The following is a 20,979-nucleotide window of genomic DNA, read 5'->3' as shown; positions in this document are numbered from 1 at the left end:
CCAAAAAAGAGGGGAGGAACATAACAGTTATCCCAAAAAGGCTTGGCCTGGCTGCCTTATGGGGCAGGGAGAGGGCTAACTTAGCTTAACTTAAAGAATCTGGAAGTTGTATTTTTCCCCATCTCAGAAAGAGATTAGAACTAGAGGGCAGAGTTTCTGCATGCCTCCTCCACCCTCCCCCAGCAGGATATTAAAATCTGCTGTGTGTGTGTGTGTGTGTGTGTGTGTGTGTGTGTGTGTGTGTGTGTGTGTGTGTGTGTATGTGGGGGGGAGGTGGGGGTGGTAATTACTAAATTTGATTAGGAATGATGCCACACAGACTCTTTAGTATAAGAAACTAGGGAATGCATGAGGAAAGAATATGCAGAATTTTTTCAATCACTAGAGAGCCATCCAAGCCCATACCAGTAGATTTGCTAGGGACAGCAAATATTAAATTGGGGGGAAGAGTATGAGATAGGAATTCCATAACAATATATCAAAAATTACAGAGCAGCTGGACTTCTTGAATGAACCAATCAGAAATATGAACAAGGCTTAGATATCTCAATCAAAAGCATTTTAACCAGGCATGAAAAAAAAATCCTTAATCAGTATAGAAGGATCAAAAACCACTGGATGAATATAAATGACACCAAACAGAGGGTATGCATTTTCACATTCGATGAGGAGATTTTGTCATACCCTTCCTACCAGGCTGGGATAAAATCAGCAAGATAGTTTGGAATTAGGAATGAAGGGTCTGGTAGCTTATCCCATAGCTACAGCACCCTAACTTCTGCAAAGAATGGAGAGAGATTGATGTATGCTTCTAAAAAATAAATTAGAATATGTATAACTGTCATACCTGCCAACAATGAAGGCCCTAGGATACCATGTAGGAAAAAACTGTGGGTAGAATGAATAATCATATTTCCATTATTTGCATGTCCTGTGAAATCTAATTTACATGGAGATATTAGGTTGCAAAAGCAGCTCAGGTTTCAGCAGTTAGCATCTCTCAAGACGCTACAGCCTTAGGCTTCAGAACGGCTTTTAAGAAAACAAATAGACAGAAGTCAAAATTTCAAATGTCTTCAAAACAACAATGCAACTACACAGCCAGAGTGAAAGCACAGGGAGAGAGAGAGAAAGAGAGAGAGCAGGAGTATGTGTATGTGTGTAGGTCATGGTGGTGCATGCCTATTTGTGGAACGGGATGCTCATGTTGGAAGCATATGTTGTGCTCATTGGCAGAACTGAGAGTACTTGGAAATAGCCCAGTAAGAAGAGGTAGGAGCTAAAAGGCATCTGGGGGATGGTGGCTATAGTATGTGGGTGTGGTTAGGCTAGTCCCATTCCTGGGTTGATTGAGTTGGAACTACGTTTGCCAGTGACCGCAGTGATTCCCCAAACTGTTCAGGCATGAATATCTTCCTGGGCAGTGCTTGCTGAATTGGCAGGTAGGGGCAGAGAAGGGGAGGAATGAGAGTTAATCTCATTTGAGTAACCAGAGGAAAAAAATCACGAACAGCAAGCCTTGAATACTACAATCTGAGCCAACAGGCCTGATGGAAAACCATTTAGAGGATACCGCTTGTTTAAATATTTGGCCTAAGTATTTGGTTCAACTGAAGACACATTTAATTGGAAATTCCTGTTTCCTGAAGGAATTAAACAGAGAGCAATAGAAGGCAGTATTTTCTAACAGTTAAAGCTATCCAGAAATTAAGAGTGCTCCATGAAACAGCGACCTCACTATCCTTGGAAGTATTCAAATAGAATGTTTTGGGGTTTTCTGAAATTGACTTTTAGTGATTTCTTTGGTATAAAAAAATCCACCGCCAATTCAGATGGGGAGCTGTCCTGCAACTTCGTCTTAGAGAGTTGCCTGGGGTACTGAGGCATTAAGAGACTTGCCTAGTGTCACACTTCAGGGTATAGTACTTGAACTCAGGTCTGGTTGACTTTGAGGCCCATTTTCTAGCTATGCATCTCCATCTGATAATTTCTTATCAAACTGAAAATAAGAACATGACAGGCAGCAAGGTGGCACAGCGGATAGAGCATTGGACCTGGAGTCAGGAGGACATATTCAAAAATGGCCTCAGATACAGCTGTGTGACGCTGGGTAAGTCATTAACCCCAATTCCTTCATCAATAGCAACAAAAAAAGAAAAGAAAAATGTGCAAATGCTTTGTTGTCTAGGTTGCTGCAAAAACAATTCCTGCACTGAGTAGGAAGATTGATTAGATGGTTTTTCAAGTTCCAAACCTAAGATTTTATGATCTTTCAGGCAAGGAGCTTATCAGGTTAAGCCTTTGTCCTATAACCACAAGTTTCAGAGCACCCCACTCTGGAACTGGCTATCATGTGGAAGAAGGACTGATAACATAATTAGGAGACATGGATAGAGGTTGCAGAAAGGCAAAAAAACTTCCTCATGCTTAGAGTTGCTCAAACGAGAAATGGGCCACCTTAGGGCCACCTTCTGCTTTCAAGCAGAAGCTAGAGGATAACCTATCAGGGATGATGTATGGTGGATTCTTGGTCAGGTAGTAGGTTGAATCAGAGGGATGCAGAGGTCCCTTAAATCTCGGAGATTCTTTAATTCTTCTATAACTGCCTTCATGTGCTGCTGCACAATCCAAAGGGGTTGAAGTTATTACTACAGCACATGAGATGTTTTTAGGGGGTTGGGGGCCACTGGATATTTCAGGAACAAAATCTGGTATGGTTTTGAGCAAAATACTATGTGATACTGAACAGGGGATATAGAGATACTCTCAAACATGTTTAGCAACCAGTTTTTGCTCACAGAGAGAAGTTTTTATAAGTACTTGGGCTAATGCCCAACTTTTCCAGATGGTAATGCTATGTTATGCTGCCAACCATGCTAACCAAGACGACTCTGCATAAGAAAGTGACTCTGCAGAAGGACCTCTGTCTAAACATCTTGGAGGTGTTGAATATGAAAACTGGAGTCCACAGAAGAACATGATTCATAAGACTCAAGTTAGAAGACCTAGATTTGAAATCTCTCTCTGATCTTTACTAGCAAGATGACTTTGGGCAAATCACTTCCATTCTCTGAGCCTCGGTTTCCTCCTATATAAAATGAGTAGGTGTATCTACATCAGGGGTTCTTAACCATTTGTATATTGTGGACCCCTTTGGTAGTCTGGAGAAGCCTATGGACTCCTCAAAATAATGTTTTTAAATGCATAAAATAAAATACACAAGATTGCAAAGGAAACAAATTATATTGAAATACAGTTATCAAAACATTGAAATAAAATAAAACATATTCACAGAGAACAGGTTAAGAACCCTTGATCTTAAGATCTCAAAGGTTTTTTCTCACTCTGGTGATCTTAATGACAAAGTCAGAGCCCAGAGCCTCCCTAGTTAGCCTGGCAAATAGAAAGTTTCCACAGGGGTCCTGACAAGTCTAATCTATAAAGGAAGCAGAAGCTTATGCTGACATATGGAGATTTCTTCAAGCATATCATATATGTACAAATATCAGGAAGGAAAATTGAAAACCTCCTTCTTAATCTCCCCACCACCATCACCCATCTCCCTCATCTCACCATCACCCACCCCTCCTACCCCCAAACTCACCCTTCTTCCTGAGCTGCCAAGGAATTCTGAGAGAGCTTGGCTAAATTCTTGGCATATTCTTCTTCAATCTTAATTCTGTAAAGACATAAAACCCAATGAATCATCTCTTCAGCATGGAAGTTTGCCCAATGATACTACAGACCAAAAGGATGTGTTGGCTACTGCTTTCCCCTTCCCTCCTGCCCTCATTCTTTACCACATATCTTTTTAACTCTTCTGGAAACTTGGTCTGGAATTTCAGTGAGAGTCTTGTCGCTTTCTCAAAGGTTCAAACAGCCCAGTTTTCACACTTCTTAAGCTTTGGCATTTTTATTTCTATGGAAATATAGTTATCCAGTAGTCTGCATTTGGTTCACTGCAATGTTCCATGAAAGGACAGTTCCTTTGGTGTTGTCTTCCTTCAACGTGGCTCTTTATATACTTAAGAGGTTTACTTGGTTTCTACCTCATTCGGCATAGTTGCATTATCCTGTCTACTGCCAAAAATGATCCCAAGTTGTGCTACGTCCCTGAATGTCAGAAATAGCTATTAATCTCTTCTCTAAAAATATAGATTTAAAACTGGATGGGATGGGATGTTAGAAAACAAACGGTCAACCTTCCTCATCTTAAACTGAGCCCCACAGAGATTAAGTAAATTACTAAAAGTCATACAAATAATAGATGGCAAAACCAGGATCCAAACCCAGGCCCTCTGACTCAAGGACCAGGATGTTTCCCTCTGTACTGCCCTGCTTCTCTATTACCAGTGCTCAGGCCCTGGCCCACTGCTTCCCTGGTCATACCCTTCAGGCTAAAGGGCATGAAATTAACATGGCTACACAGGTCCCTGGGGCAATGGTTACCTCTCTCTAATGAATTCTGACATTTCCTTCTGCATCTGTTTGCCTTTCAGTTGCTTCTGAAGAAGAATCTCAAACCCAGCCACAGTGCCATTGCCTTGGGGATCCTTCTTATCAGCCTGGAAAGGAAAAAAGATGGGGTATGAAGAGCTTTGAGGCTAAGGGAAACCCTGGAGGACCAGAATTTTGTTAGTCGTTAGCATGTGTTTCCGAGCTCTAACAAGGCAAAGATGGATGGGGGTGGGTTGTGCAGGATGGGATGTGAAGGTGAGAGCTCCAGAAAGAAATACCAAAGACATCATGATGACCTGGCAGATGGAACAGTTTGATCTACAGGGGCCTTATTTTCCTTACTTCATAACTTGCTCAGCTCATTTCCTAGGACATAGCAAGAAAATGTGCAATTTGGCTAACCTAACTCATTCCAAGTAGGACCTGTATGATGATCTTTTATTACATGAAAGGTAAGTACAAAGGAATAGGAATGCCTTTTTAAAAAAAATACAAACATAGAAGGACATATGTTCAACAGGTACTGTCCTTTGAAATTTAGAGCCTTCACTGACCAAGTGCATGCTGGCTTCCCTTCAGGCCTTGTCAAAGGGCTATCTCTAGTACCATAGTGCACACCTCGGTATCTTCTCCAGGTCAGACATAGTACCCCTACCTTCTTACCAGGCTTCCTGGGACCTCAGGACACATCATCAATTGCCACAAGGATGAACCTCAAAAGAGAGGTTTAATCACATGCCTCCCACAATGCACCTTTCTCTAACCACACATGCTCTCAATGACCTCTCTTCTCAATAGCTAATGCAAAGCTGATCAACTGGCAGCCAATATATAAACCCTGTTCCCCATCCCCAAATGGCCACTTCCTTACGACAATCCACCTTAAGGCTACTCCAGATCCTAATGCCCCATTCCAAATCTGCCCACTCTTTCCATTGTGCCCTCTGGAAAGCATACTCCGTGAGTCACATACTTCCTTTCATCATTCTCCTAATTAACTGGTCTCAAGAAACAGGAATAATCCACACTCTCCAGTGCCATACTCTCCTTCTACCATCTCTACTAAGCAACTGCTCTTTCTTTGAAGGTTATACCATCCCAATTAATTACTCAATTCAGATCTTGATGGCTGTGATCTATTGACACTTACCTTCCTTCTTCAGTGAATTCAATGCCTGATTCAGTCTTTCATCGTTACCCATCTCCTGCCCTCCTACTAGGGAATTACAAAATACATACCAATACTCTCACAAATTCCTTAACTCTCCAGTTCTTTAGTCTGAGTGCCTCAACCTACTCCACCCTACTTCACCTACACACAGATATCCTCGATCTTGCTGCCACCTACAAATGTTCCATACATACAAACATACAAAACATACAAATGTTTTATTTTCATGAATTCTGAAATTCCTTTGTCTAATCATGATCTTTTATTATTCCAAATCACCCTAGGCGTTATGATCCTTAGCACTGTTCTTCATCTTCATGATGTTCTCAATTCTAAGTCCTCTGTTGTTTCCCATTCTATTATCCCAGCATTGCCTTCACCCCCCTCTCTTCGCTATCCTGACCCCTTAGTGAACCAATTTAACTCTATGATCTTCTACTTTTGAATTCCTCATTCAATCTCAACCATGAATTACTCCTACCATATACCACTTTCAGTCCTCTATATAAGATACTGAGCAGCACTGGAGGAAATTACAAAACCATGTTCCTTGGTCCATTAAAAGTTTGTGTTGTCTAATCTCAAATGAGTCTTTACTGATATAGGACAGATACCTACTCCCTCCTAATAAATTCATTACCCTCTCCACAGTGCCTCTTCTAAACTTTTTCATCTCTCCTCCAGCCTCTCAATAGCACTTTTCTTCCCAACACTCTTAGCTGAACACGTTGCCTCATACTTAATTAGAAAAACAGAGGTCATTCTCTGAGAACTCCCCCCTTCTCCCTTCTTATATTCTCTTTCTTTGCTTTAACATTCCCTGATTTAGGCTTTAGGACTATAGATTTTTTAAAAATTGAGGGGTGCTTTCATTCTCAAAAGTTAAGAATAATTTGCTTAATATAGGTATTAGCTGTTCTTTAAAAGTTTGATAAAATTCAACAAATCTATCAAGATGAGGAATTTGTTTTGGGTATATTCTTTACAGCTAATTCTATTTCCTTTTCGTAATTAAGTAATTTAATATCTAACAAAATATCAAACAGAGATAGCAAGTTATCTCTACTTGATGTTTTGCTGGTTTGAGCATTTTATGTTTTTTTGATAGTAAATCCCTATTTCTTTGTGACCTCTTTTGTTGGCATTATAATTATGCATAGTAGGGCCTGATAATTATTTTTATTTTTTCTAGCTTTATTGTGATTTTACCTTTTTCATTTGTTGAATGAAAAAATTCTTTCTTTTCTTAATCAAGTTGGTTAAAATTTTGTTAAGTCTTTTTAGAGTAATTAGATTTTAGTTTGGTTTGTCATTTCTATAGTCTTTTTGCTTTCCATTTTATTCTTCCTATAAATTTGAAGATTTTCTCTTTTGTACTTACTGAGTTAATTAAAATGTATAATCAACTAATAATTTCTTTTTTTGATATATTTCCAAATATAAAAAAAATTAAGCATTTATTATATGTCAGGCTCTGTGTTTTTAATGTAATATACATTTTAGGGGTAATTTTTTCTCTTAGGACTGTATTAGCTTCATCCCAAAAAAGTCTGACAAGCTATCTCATCATTATCACTGTCTTTCACATAAGTATTTGTTTCTGTGATTTTTTTTGTCTGATTCATTTGTTATTTGGGATTTCATCATCAGGTCTCCATTTAGGTTGGGATCTTTTTTAGTGTTCTCTGAACTGATTACTATCATTATTTTGTTTTGGTTTTTAAAGAATGTAGTTAGTACTTTTGCCTTTTTCCATTTGTCTGCAGGGTCTGTGTAGCCTAATATGCTGTCAGTTTCTTTAAAAGGGCAATGTAGTGGTAAGGAATATTTGCATTCTTAAGGGGTCCCGTTCAGAAGGCAGCTAAATTCTCCAACTTTTTTTCCAATTTTCTATTCTTCCTTTTATTATCTTTGTCAGATTTGTCCAATTTTGAGAGAACATTAAAGTTTCCTACTATTATGTTATAATCTCTTTGTAATTCAGTGTTTTTCTCTCATGAATTTATATGCCATGACATTTGGGGCACATGAGTTTAATATTGATATTGGTTTATTGGCTATTTGGTTCCTTTAAACCTGACACAATTTCCTTGTTTATCTCTGCTTATATTGTAAAATTTAAAAACAAAACAGTCCTTGACCTCAAGGAGCATGTATCTTTTGGGGGAAAGAGGTAGAAAAAAATGTGTACATTAGGAAATTAATATAACACTCCTGCCCAGGCAGGTATGGGTGGTTCCCTGAAGGATATCGCTGGGATGCTGTATGATGTGTTGATATAACTGATGATTGACTGACATCCTGTGACACTGTGTATGATGTACATCAGTAGCCATAGCAGCAACATTTATATAACTTATAATATATGTAATTTATATATAATACATATTATATAATATATATATATGTATATATATATATATAAAAGTTTTGCTGAATACTTTGCAAATGACATATCCTTTTATCCTCACAATATTCTTAGGAGGTAGGTGTTATTATTACCCTTGACTTGCCCTGGGTTACAAATTAAGTGTTTAAATACCCTTCTAAAAGTCCTGCCCTCCCCCCCATCCTGTCCCCTAGGTCTCTTATTTCTTTATAAGTTTAGAAGACTTTTATACCCTTTGAAATATACATGTGTTTCCCTCTTTAACCCAAATATGATGAGAGTAAGCTTCCACCACTACTAGCCCTCCGCCCCAACCTGTTTCTCTATCAGTTCTCCCTTTCATGCTCCATTTGTATGAAATAATTGCTTCTTTTTACCTTCCAATTTTGTTTTTTGGAATCACTCCATCATACTTAACTCTGCCCCAACCTTTTTTTTTTTTTTTAAAACTACACTAGTAACAATGACAGTCTTCAGAAAACTGATAACATTTTCATATATAATAAATAGTTCTATCTAAATCCCTTATAATTAATCTTTAATGTTTTTCTTACATTTATTCTGGATCTTATCTATCAAATTCTCCACTGAGTTCTGGTCTTTTTGTCACAAATGCCTGAAAGTCTTTCAGTTTGTTTAATGTTCATTTTTCCCCTCTTCAGGATTATACTCAACTTTGCTGGGCAAGCTATTCTTGGGCACAACTCCAGCTCCTTTGCTCTTTGAAATGTAATGTTCTAAGACTTTTAGTATAGATGGTGCTAGGTCTTGTAAAATCCTGATCATATCTCTGCAGTATTTAAGTTAGTTTTTTCTTCCTGTTTGCAACATTTTCTCCTTTACCTGAGGATTTTGAAGCTTGGCTATGATATTCCTGTAAGTTTTCCCCCTGAGATCTCTTTCAGGTGGTGAACAACAGATTTTTTTTCTGTTTCTATTTTACCACCTTGTTCTACAACTTCAGGGCAATTTTCCTTAATAATTTCTTATAATATTGTATCAAGATCCTTTTTTAAAAAACATAACTTTCAGAAAGTCCAACAAATCTTAGACAGTCTCTCCTTGATTTGTTCTCCAGATCAATTGTTTTTTTAAATGAGATGTTTCATATTCTATTTTTTCTAGTTTTATTATTTCTTGATGTCTAATGATGTCATTCAATTCCTCTTGTCCAATTCTAGTTTTCAAGGAGTTGTTTTCTTCCTTAAAATTTTAGAACTCTTTTTCCAATTGGTTAACTTTCTTTTCATAATGTTCTTGAACTGCTTTTATTTTTTTTCTTAACTTTTATTCAAACTCTCTTATTTGATTTTTGAAGTCCTTTTAAGTTCTTCCAAGAACTCTTTTGGGCTTGTGAACATTTAAAGTTACTCTTTGGTGGTAGGAGGTTTTTTTTTTAACCTCACTATCTTCCTCTGAATCTGAACCCAACTCTTCTTTCATAGCTATATTTACATAGCTAAACATATACCTGTAATCAGGCCAACCTGCACCTCTGTTGTGCAGTTATACTCTTACCCTAAATAGGAAGTATAAACAAAAACATTTCTTTGATGAGGGCACTAGCATTAGGGAATGGGGAGTATCAAAACAAGACTCCTATAGAAGGAAACACTAGAGCTGAGCTCTGAAGAAAATTTGGGATTCAGTGAAATGGAAGTGAGAAGGCAGTCTTTTAGACTAGCTATCTACTCTCTATATGGTAGCTATCTATTTCCTTTGCTTACTCATTTTAAAAAATTTTTTTTATTTCATTTATAGCAGTTTATTGTCACAATCAGTTTTTAATCCTATGAATACTATGCTAAATCAACAAACAGCAGACTTTGGGGGCAGCTCTTCAGGGAAGCAGAGTAGGTCTCAAGAACTGTCACCTCAGGACATCAGGAATTTTCACCTCACAAACTTTCACCCTTCAAACTTTAATCTAATAAACAGTATGGGGATCAGATAGATGAATGGGGGAAGATTGTGTGAGATAATTGCTTCCTTTTACCTTTTCCTACCTAAGAACATTCCTTATCCTCCCCATCCCAACCCCCACTGTTTCCAGACACCAGGTCTAGCAGTGCTGATTAGACAAGATTCCAGGCTGTAGCTGTGGGTGAGGAGGAGTGAGCACATGCCTGGCGAGTGTGGTATACAGCAAGCAAGAGCCTTTTCAGGACAGCTAGGCTGGGGACCCTAACTGTGGCTTAGAGGAGGAGAGAAGTGCCTGAAGTTGAGCCCCTAAACAAAAAACAAGTGTCTTTGGGCTGATTTAAACTTGGGTCTTCCTAATTCCAGGTCCAATGCTCTACTCACAGTTCCACTTAGCTGTCTCAAATGGGAAAGTGAATCCTGATCTGGGAAGAAATTTCAGAGATAGGAGAGACAAGGTGTGAACTTGGGGTGGGAGATATGAGATCTCACCAGAGCTGCAGACATGCAAGAAAGCAGTCCTTTACTATGTCCCCTGATTCCCAGTGCCTGCCCCAGCAGGCCATTAAAAATAGTCTTCTTGGATGAGATTTTTCTCTCCTTGATTGGGCTAAGCATTCATCTTGCTCCTGAGTTGAAGAATGAATACACCCTTGTTGTACATTCTATCACTTACACTAAAGTGTAAAACTTCAAGACCAGATGGATTTATAAATAAATTCTATCAACATTTAAAGATCAACTAATTCCAACACTAAATAATTTGGAATAATAGGCAAAGAAGAGATCCTACCAAACTTCCTTTATGAAACAAATATGATACTGATACCTAAACCAGGAAGAGTAAAAACAGAGAAAGAAAGTTATAGATTAATTTTGTTAATGAATATGGATGCAAAAATCCTAAATAAAATACTAACTAAAAGATTACAATATATTACAAAGATTATAGATTATGACCAAGTTGGATTTATGCCAGGAATGCAGGGATTCTTTAACATAAGATAACTATGACACAATTAATTACATCAATAATAAAAGTTTTTAAAAATCATGTGATTATATCAATAGATGTAGAAAAACCTTTTGATAAAGTACAATACTCATTTCTATAAAAGACACTTGAAAGTAGAGGTATAAATGGATTTTTCCTTAAAATGATAAAAAGCATTTGTCTTAAAGCATCACTAAGCTTTATTTGTAAAGGGTCCCAGCACCCTCAGGTGTGAAACAGGGATACCTACTGTCACCAATAGTATTGAATATTGTATTGAAAATCCTAGCAGTAGCAATAAGAGAAGAAAAAGAAACAAAAGGAATTCAAAATAGGGAATGAGGTAATAAAACTCTTTTTTGCAGACAATATGATCATGTACTTAAAAAATCCCAAAGATGCAACTAAAAAGTTACTTGAAACAGCAATTTTCCATTTAGGTCCACAAATCAAGTGAATAAGCATTTTAATAAATGTCTACTATTTGTCACATACTGCGCTAAGCACAAATAAAGGTAAAAGATAGTTCCCGATCTCAAGGAACTCACAGTCTTCTTGGAGAGACCACATGAAAGCAACTATGTACAAAGAAATATATAGCATAAATTAGAGCTAATCAACAGAGAAAAGGCTCTAGCATTAAAAGAGATTGGGAAATGCTTCTTGCAGAAGGCAGGATTTTGGCTGAGACTAGGAGGTGAAGATGAGGGAGAAAGTTATAGGCATGGGGGACACCAAGAGAAAATGCCCAGAATAGGGAGACAGAGTATCTAACAGGACCAGCAAGGAGGCCAGAATCACTGGATTACAGAGTATGCAGAGGGGTACCAAGGGAAAAAAGACTGGAAAGGTAGAAAGTAGTCAGGTAAAGTTTTACTACTTGCTTTGATAAATGTTTGCTTGCTATCTGTGATTATCATTTGTGTAACAAGCATTTGGGGGAGGGGATATAAGCTATCTGAGTAAGCTACCTCTTATTCTTCCATCTTGGAGTGGGAGTACCTGCCACCCTGAACCAACAGGGTTATTGACTATTATCCTGAATCCCTAAAAGAGCATTATAACCCTAGACTACGTCTGATGTGTTATCAATAAATGTAATTCTAGTACAATGCTCCTTTTGGAGATAGGAAAGTAGAGGAGAGAGATTCCAACCTTGGCCCTCTTCCCGCTTTGCCCAAAGATGGAAATTACATTAGATATTATATAGCTAAACATATACCTGCAATCAGGCCAACCTGCACCTCTGTTGTGCAGTTATACTCTTACCCTAAATAGGAAGTATAAACAAAAACATTTCTTTGATGAGGGCACTAGCATTAGGGAATGGGGAGTATCAAAACAAGACTCCTATAGAAGGAAACACTAGAGCTGAGCTCTGAAGAAAATTGGGGATTCAGTGAAATGAAGTGAGAAGGCAGCACATTCTAGGCACAGGGCACCGCCTATGCAACAACACACGTGGGAGATAGAATGTCTTATACAGGGAATGGTCAGTCCCAGGTATACTTCATATTCTATCCCAGGCATATTCTTGCCATTGATTCCATAGTTGAACCCCTGGCATCACCAGATCACCAGAAATCAAGCCCTGGGAGACGTGATTTGGAACTTCCATTCTGGGACCTGCTGTCCTGACTGGTAAGTCTGTGAGAACAAACTTACATGACCTACTATTTTTAGCCTGTTCTTATCATTCTTCATGCTTGCTGACTTGATTTCCACTCCCCCACCTTCTACTATCTACCTCGTTCATGCAACTTTGTTTTCCCTCCCGACGAAGATTTCTTCCTCAAGCAATTGTAATGAAATCAATATTGCCACACCTACTAGAAAGGATATATACCAATCATCTTCCCCATGGCTTCTTCAACTCTAGCTCTGACAACAGTAATCAGTACTACTATTCCTATAAAGGATAAGTCAATCAATTACTCAATGACTCCAATGACCATTCCCTCTTACTTTCCACATTCAAAAAACTCTTCCCTGACTACTAGAGTATATTTGTATGGTCTTTCTAAATTAAAATAAAAGCTCTTTGAGGGCAAGAACTATTTTGCATGCTTATATTTATAAACAAAGATGCACTGTCAGTTAATAATTTTTCATTCATTCATTCCCTGGGAGATAGGCTTTGGACAGAGTGAAGTTTGGGTCACTTACCCAGAAGTAATCACAGTAGCTCCATTCAGTGGGCTTCAATAGCTGCTGTTCTGGCATCGTGTCAGGATGTGGGAAAGTCACACAGTTTATCTGAAAAGGAAAAAGAGGCAACAGCTTTGACAGATGGACAGGAAAGTGGAGAAGAGACACAAACAACACTAGAAAGACCTCGGAACACTCTTTACAAAGTCATGTTGACTTCACTCATAAGATTGGCAAAGATGACAAATGGCATACATTGACATAGTGTGGATATAGTCATGAATTTGTCCAACCATTCTGGAAAGTAATGGGAATTTTGCTTAACAAGTAGGTAAAATGTTTATAAATTTGACACAAAGATCATACTAGAAGGTGCCTATCCCACGGAGAATTAAAATAGAAAAATTCCATATTTGCCAAAATACTCAGTTATACTTCTTTGTGGTTGCGAAGAAATAGGAAACAATTGATGACTATTGATTGGAGAATAGTTTGATAAATTTTGGCATATGAATGTAATGAAATAATACTGTGCTATAGGACACAATGAATGTGATGTCTGTGGAGAAGGACGGGAAGAGGGGAAAGGAAGAAAGCATTTATACAGTGACTTCTACATGTTAGGCATTGTGCTACAGACTATACACATCTCATTTGATATAACAACTTCATTAGGAAAGTGCTATTATAATCCCCATTTTACAGTTGAGGAAACTGGGGTAGACAGAGGTTTAGTGATTTGCCCAGGGTCACACAGCTACTAAGTGTCTAAGGCCAAATTGGAATTTAGGTCTTCCTGACCCCAGGCACAGTACCACCTAGCTGCCTTAAAACAATATGATGATTCAGAATGAAGTAATCAAAATCAGGAAAACAAAATAAAAAAGTATGTGTATAGATAGATAATGTATGCATGTCTAAATATATGTGTATGTATATATATGTGTGTATATATACATATATACATATATATGTATATATACACACACACAGAATGGTAATGTAAAAGGAAAGAACATGAGATTGGATACTGTTTATAATAATCAAGCTTGGTTTTGGAAAAGAGTTGAGAAAATGTGCTTCTTTCTCTTTGTAGACTATGCATATGGAATATTTCATAAATTACCAGATGTGATTGAGAGGTTGTTTAAATTTTGCTTGACTGCTTTGTTTTCTGCTTTTACTTTTACTCCCTATTTGATGTGATGGCTAGATAAGAAGGGGTAGAGAGGAATATATATGGAAATGAAAGTGATAAAAAAAAAAAGACTTTTTTGAACTCAATAAATAGAGGATAAACTTGAATCTATCTTCAGGGAAGTAGTGGTGAAATCATAAGCCTCACAATTACCTTATAGTACAGATTTCAGTCAAGGCCCTTTGGCCTTCTTAACTTTCCCAAGATATTTCCTTACATTGACCATTCTCTCCTTTGGAGACAGACAGCCTTGACTTCTCCATCTGGGCTCAGTCAATTACCATGAAAATTACAAATGCCTTCCCTACTCCAGATTACAGCTGATGTTACTTGAAAATCAAAAGTTAAAATCAGTCAACAGTAAAGACAAGCTTTGGGGCCTCAGGGATACAAAGCAATATAGGTCTGAAATGAAGCAAAATTCAGGTTTCTAGATGAGAAAGGACAAAAGTCTAGGCATGGATGACAGGATGTGGGTACACATTAAAGCTGTTATTAACTCAGTCAATAAGTATTTATTAAGTATCTAACTGTGAGAAGCACTTCTACCAGTCTGTAGTCAAAGAAGTAACTTCCTTCTGCCATAACTCAGATCATTTTTGGAAAAAAACCAACAGGTCCATTCCAACTGGTAGTGATTATGTGACATGAAGAACGGGGATAGATATCCTCTTGATATATGGAAGCACCGGGGTTTTACTAAGGATTCTCCCCATCCTCACTGGGAGATGATAGGTGGGCAAACGTTGCACCATAATGTTCACTCCAAAGGAGAAGGGCCTGCAGAGCATTCCAAAGGTGCAGCTGCCTGGATCACTAGCAAAGCCACACTCAAATGTCCTATGTTATTTCTTTTTTCAGAACCCCTCATTAAGTTCTCCAATGTCCCACCTAACTTCTAAGTGAGTTCAAATTGTTCCAAAATGGTCTTCATCTTTCTTTTCTTCTTAGGAGGGATCCTTTCCTTTCTGAGATCTCTGAGAGCACTTTGTGTTTTTCCAAAATCCATATAAACCATCACTTGTGCATTTGTTTTACCATCCCTACTTCAATTCCTTAAGTATTGGAACCTTATCATATTTACACAATACCTTGCATATAATATGGCTAATCAACATTTAAAAAATTTGAATGAATTCTTTCTTAAGAAGTAGTCAGAGCTCTTGGAAGGAAAGAACACACATTTATTAAGCACCTATTATGTGTTAGGCATTTGGGGGGGGGGGGGGGTGAGATTGGGGTTAAGTGACTTGCTCACGGTCACATAGCAAGTAAGTATCTGAGGCTAGATTAGATGTCAGGTCTTCCTGACTCCAGGGCCAGTGTTCTATCCACTGCAGCATCTAGCTGCTCCTGGCATTGTTTTACATATATTATCTAATTTGATGTCACAACAACTCTGGAAGATATTATCCTCATTTTATATTTGAGGAAACTCAGGAACACAGAGATTAAGTCACTTACCAAGGCCTTGAAGAAAGCCAGAGATGCCAGGAGATAAAGATGAAGAGGGAGAGAATTCTAGGCTTAGGCAATAGCTAGTGAAAATGCCTGAAGTCAGAAGATGTTGTGTCTTACTCAAGAAAAATAACGAAGGCCAATGTCGCCAGATGATGGAGTAGATGGAAAAGGGAGTAGGGTGTAAGAATATTGGAAAAGTATATATTTGGGGACAGGCTGTAATGAGGCTTGAATGCCAAACAGAGGACTTTATGTTTGATACTGGCAGTGACTGAACAGTAATAGAAAGTTATTTACATATATCAAAGCTGTATATGGTACCTTTAAAAAAACAAACAAACCTGACTATGTATAGGGGCATAGAATCATCACTAAAAATGTATAAATGCAGAAATAATAAACATTATCAATTACTGATCAAAATGTAATAAAATTATATTAAATAAATGATCCTTAAGAGTAGGATTAAAAAACATTTGAAGATTAAATGACAATTCTAAAGAACTAGTGAGTCAAAGAACAAATTATACAAATGATAAAATATTTCAAAGAAAATGACAGTAAAAAGACAATAAACCAAAATTTATGGGATCTATTTAAAGCAATTTTTAGGGGAAAATGTATTATCTCTAGACACTTTCATCAACAAAAGAAAGCTAGAACAATGAACACGTCACGAGCTCTGACTTTTTGCATATGTAATCTTTAATAGCAGTGGTTATCAGAACTTTCCTTGAAAATTGTGGGATCCAGGGTAACAGAGATCATGGGACCCCTGAGAATGTAATTTGAAGAAGGGACCTGGGGTTGGAGATAGTAGGGCCTAACTAGGTGGGACATATGAAAAAGAGTTCATAGGTTAGGGTAATCACTGTTCCATTGCTCTTAGGGCCAACAGAAACCTCCACTATGGCCTGATGCCACCAGAGGTGAATATCAGTCAACTTTCCAAATATATAGTTCTCCAAATCTGTTGGGCTGGGAGTCAGAAAGGCTCACCTTCCTGAGTTCAAATATGTCTTTAGACACTTACTATCTGTGTGACCCTGGGCAAGTCACTTAATCTCGTTTGCATCAGTTTTCTCATTTATAAAATGAACCAGTGAAGGAAATGGCAAAAATTTCAGTTTCTTTGCCAAGAAAACCCCAAATGGGGTCATGAAGAGTTGGACAGGACTGAAAAACAACTGAACCACATCAATAAATGGATTTAAGATTTGCAAAGTGCTGTATACTCATTATCTCATCTGAGTCTCACAACAACCTTGTGAGGCAGGCGCTATTATTACCCTCACTGTACAGATAAGGAAACTGAGACTTGAAGAGGTGTAAAGGAATCACATTGCTAGCAAGTGTCAGAGGCTAGATTTAAATGGATTTTCCTGACTCCAAGTCCATGCTCATACTCACTATACCACTTAGTTGCCTAGAGAAAGCTAATTTTTTTTATTATTTTTTTAGAGAGAGCTAAATTTGAGAGATTTCTGGCTCCCAAAGACAGTTAATTTTCTCAGTGAACTAAGGAGAATTTGTCATTTTATAATGAGCAGAATTCTCTCATCACCCTGTGGCTATACCTGGGAACTATGCTTTCTAAAAGGACACACACCTCTGTCTTCTGTTCCTCTCTTCATCCTTTTCATTCTTTCTCCAATTATCTCTCCCCTAACCTCAATCTCAGAGAAAAGGAATAATGCTGCCATACCAACCTCACACTACAAAGTATTCTATTAAACTAGTTCAGCCTAGCTCTCGGTAGCAGGTAGGAAGAACAGAGATCTTTAACCATCAGACAAGACTCTATGGTCCCATCCAAGTCACCGTCACTCATCTGTGGGGTAGGAATTGAAAAGAAAACTAAGTCTGGGCTGGAACTTACTAGAGAACCCTCTTTTTTTCTTAAAGGTGGAGTTCCTGCCCAAGGGCAAATTTAGAACAATTCCATGCACAGTCTATAACATTTCAATGAATTTTGAAATGGAAAAGGACATTATATTTATTTTTCATTTAGAATATCTCATTCTTAAACAGGAATTCCCTAACATCCTAATAAATGGTCATTTAATTTCTACTTGAATACCTACAGTGATTAGAAACTAATTCCTGGGATGTTAGTGAATTCCTAATCTATTTTTTGGTAGCACCAATTATTGAGAAGTTCACTGTTATATGAATCTAAAATCTGCTTCCTACAATTTTAAACTACTGATCCTAGTCCTAACCTCTAGGGACAAGGACAAATCTAATTCTTCTTCCAATATGATGTTCCTTCAAATATATAAAGATGGCTATCATAGCTTCTAAATTTTCTCTTCTTTAGGCTTAATATCCTCAGTTTCTTTACCTAGTTAAAGTGTCAGTCAAAAAAATGGCTTTATTGACAGCTAATCAAATAGAAAGAACCAGGGCAAAAGGAGATTCTGAGAAATGTATTGGAACGTTCAGGTGTTCTGACGTCTTACCACGATATGTCTCATCTCTCAAAAAACTTCACTACTCAGAGACTTTGTGTGTTTGTGGGCCTGGTTATAAAAGTAAGCATTAGGAGAGTATTCTCAGAATTGACATATTCAGAGTTGAAACTATCATGATAAAGGACTTTCCCAAGGAATCCTTTATAAAGGGATACCCCCAAAGAAATTAAAATCTTGGCAGAAGAACAGTTAATTGAGAACAGAAACCCTAGCTTGAAGGAAAGGTAAGTCACTGGGTAACTAGGGTGCTTGAGTATCAGGGTTGGGAAGCATAGCCCTGGAAGAGTCAGACGGAAAAGTGTACCTATAGCCAACATATAGCTTTGGACCTTACGGGTGATCAATGAGGCTGAAACGGGGGCATTACATGTCACTACCTGATAAAGTACAAAGTTGGAGCTAACAATATTTCCCGGTTGTTTCTATAGAGAGACTTTCCCCACCATCTACTAAAATTCCTTTTCCGTATTATTCACGTTCGCTTGGGCACTGTCTCTCTTGCAGATGTCATTTTCATGGTAGAACTCCCTATCTCCTTAACAAATGAAGCTTACTATTCCTTGACAAAATCAATTATTTTAAGATCTAAAAGAGACCTTATTGCTTATCTACTATCAAAATTAATTCTGAACACAACATGAAGACTTCCTGTGATGAGGAACCCATTAATTCTTGAGATAACCCATTTACACCTGTACCTCAGACTCCCTTTTTCCCTTTAAGACACAGCTCAAACATCATCTTTTTTTGCATGAAGCCTTTCCTGATTACATCCAACTGCTGGTTTCTTCCCTTAAAAACTACCTTGTATTTAACTTTGTATGCACTGGTATTTATTCCTGCTTTGTTTATTCTCTTGTTGTCGAGTGGTTTTTTGGTCATGTTTGACTCTTTGTGACCCTATTTGGAGTTTTCTTGGCAGAGATACTACAGCAGTTTGCCATTTCCTTCTTTAAAGATGAAGAAATGGAGGCAAACGGCGTTGTGACTTGACCAGGATCACACAGCTAACAAGTGTCTGAGTCTTCCTGACTTTAGGCCTAGCACTCTGTCCATTGTTCTGTCTATGCTGCTTATACTGTATATGCACCTATCTCTCCCACTAGAATAAGCTCCTTGTGGGGGGGACTGTTTCATTCTTTGCACTTGTCTGTCTAACACCCTCGCACAGTGCCAGATACTGAAGCTGATATGTGATAGCACATTGGAGATACTGAATAAATGCTGACTGATATCCCATTCCACTTTTGAAAAGCTTTCATTTCTCTTTTTGTAACATACCCACCCACCCTCCCAGTCCACATGTTCAGGGCAAAATAATTCAAATCTGTCTTCTTCCACATGATAGCCCTTCAAATACTTAAAGAAAGCTACCATGTTCACATGGAATCTTCTCTTCTTACTGTCTTTCATATGACATGGACATTATAAGATCTTCTAAAATACGGATTCAAGGCTCTTCATCATCCTGGTTTTCCTCCTCTGTATGCACTCTAATTTATCAACGTGCAACATCTGCTGTGAAGCCTATAGCTGAGCTCAGTCTTTCAGATGTGGTCTAAGCAGATGAGGGTCATCATCTGGTACCTCATCACTACCTTACTCTTGGAAAATATGCCTCTTTTTAAATTGTGCTGGCTTTTTTTTGGTTGGTATAACCACATTGCTGATGCATAGTAAGCTTATGGTTCATAAAAAAAAAACCCTATTTTTCTCATGGTTTCTTCCATTCATTTTAATTCTTCTATGCAATATGACTAAAGTGAAAATGTGTTTAATAAGAATGTATGTGTAGAGCCCATATGAGATTGCATGCCATCTCGGGGAGGGAGAGGTTGGGAGGGGGAGAAAATTTAAAACTTATGAAAGTGATTATTAAAAACATAAAAAATAAATTAATTTAAAAACATAAAAAATAAAAACCCCAGTCCATTTTTTTAAAGATAAACACCATTCAGACAAATGCTTCCTCTCACTCATCACGTATTGCAAAATCGTTTTTTAAAATTTCAGGTGTGAGAGACTTCACATTTATCCTTATTATATGTGAGATTCAACCTGATGTTTTATGCTGATAAAATCTTTTTTGGAAGAATATCCGTTATCCAGACATAATTATATCTCCCTTGGACTCTTGGCCTTTCTTCATTCTTACCCCTGGAGTCTTGAGCTCTGGTAAGTGAGCTTTCACCTACGTCCTGCCAGAGGAGATACACTAAAAATGAAGAACGATACATTTTTTGGACACAGTCAGTGTGGGAATTTGTTTGACTCAACTATGCTCATTTGTAGCCAACTGATATGATTGAGAGAGTGCAGAACTTGAGTCAGGAAGACATACCAGCATTAAAATCCTGCCCCAGGTGCTTACTAGCTGTGTGACTCTGGGTGAGTCACTTAACCTCTCTAAGCCTCAGTTTCCTAATCTTTAAAAGAGGGATAATATATAAATATCAAATGAAATAAAATAAAGTGCTTTTCAAACCTTAAAATGCTATATAAATGGTATTTAAAAAAGCATCCTTTCTTTTTCACCGTTTTATGTCAGGGTGGGGAGTTGAGGATGAGGAGTGGGAGAAAATAAATACTTGTAAAAATTAGCAAATTATTTCTTTAAAGTGAGCTTTTATTGCTTTGAACAAGGACACTGCACTGCTCTGTGGCCAGTTCCAAGCTACTTGGGTGCTCCTCTGTCTCACATTGTGCCACCTTTGTCCAACACCCGTCACATCTTTGCAACAAGAGCTCCGTTACAGATGTTGTCAT

General features: G+C 37.8%; 1 protein-coding gene across 11 annotated transcripts in view; it reads right to left on the bottom strand.

The window, feature by feature from the left end:
• The window catches only part of GAS7 (growth arrest specific 7), a 282,359-nt gene that overhangs the window by 21,214 nt on the left and 240,166 nt on the right, over window positions 1-20,979 (bottom strand). For all 11 annotated transcript variants that reach the window (XM_072645087.1, XM_072645088.1, XM_072645089.1 and 8 more), the window contains 3 exons: window positions 13,099-13,188; window positions 4,450-4,565; window positions 3,605-3,679 (listed from right to left, as the gene is read on the bottom strand). In XM_072645087.1, coding sequence (XP_072501188.1) covers window positions 3,605-3,679; window positions 4,450-4,565; window positions 13,099-13,188 — 281 coding nt within the window. The remainder of the gene's footprint in view (window positions 1-3,604; window positions 3,680-4,449; window positions 4,566-13,098; window positions 13,189-20,979) is intronic.

The sequence above is a fragment of the Notamacropus eugenii genome, chromosome 2 (genome assembly GCF_028372415.1).
Source record: "Notamacropus eugenii isolate mMacEug1 chromosome 2, mMacEug1.pri_v2, whole genome shotgun sequence".
NCBI classification, from domain to species: Eukaryota; Metazoa; Chordata; class Mammalia; order Diprotodontia; family Macropodidae; genus Notamacropus; species Notamacropus eugenii.
This window is presented reverse-complemented; position numbering and strand designations above follow the sequence as displayed.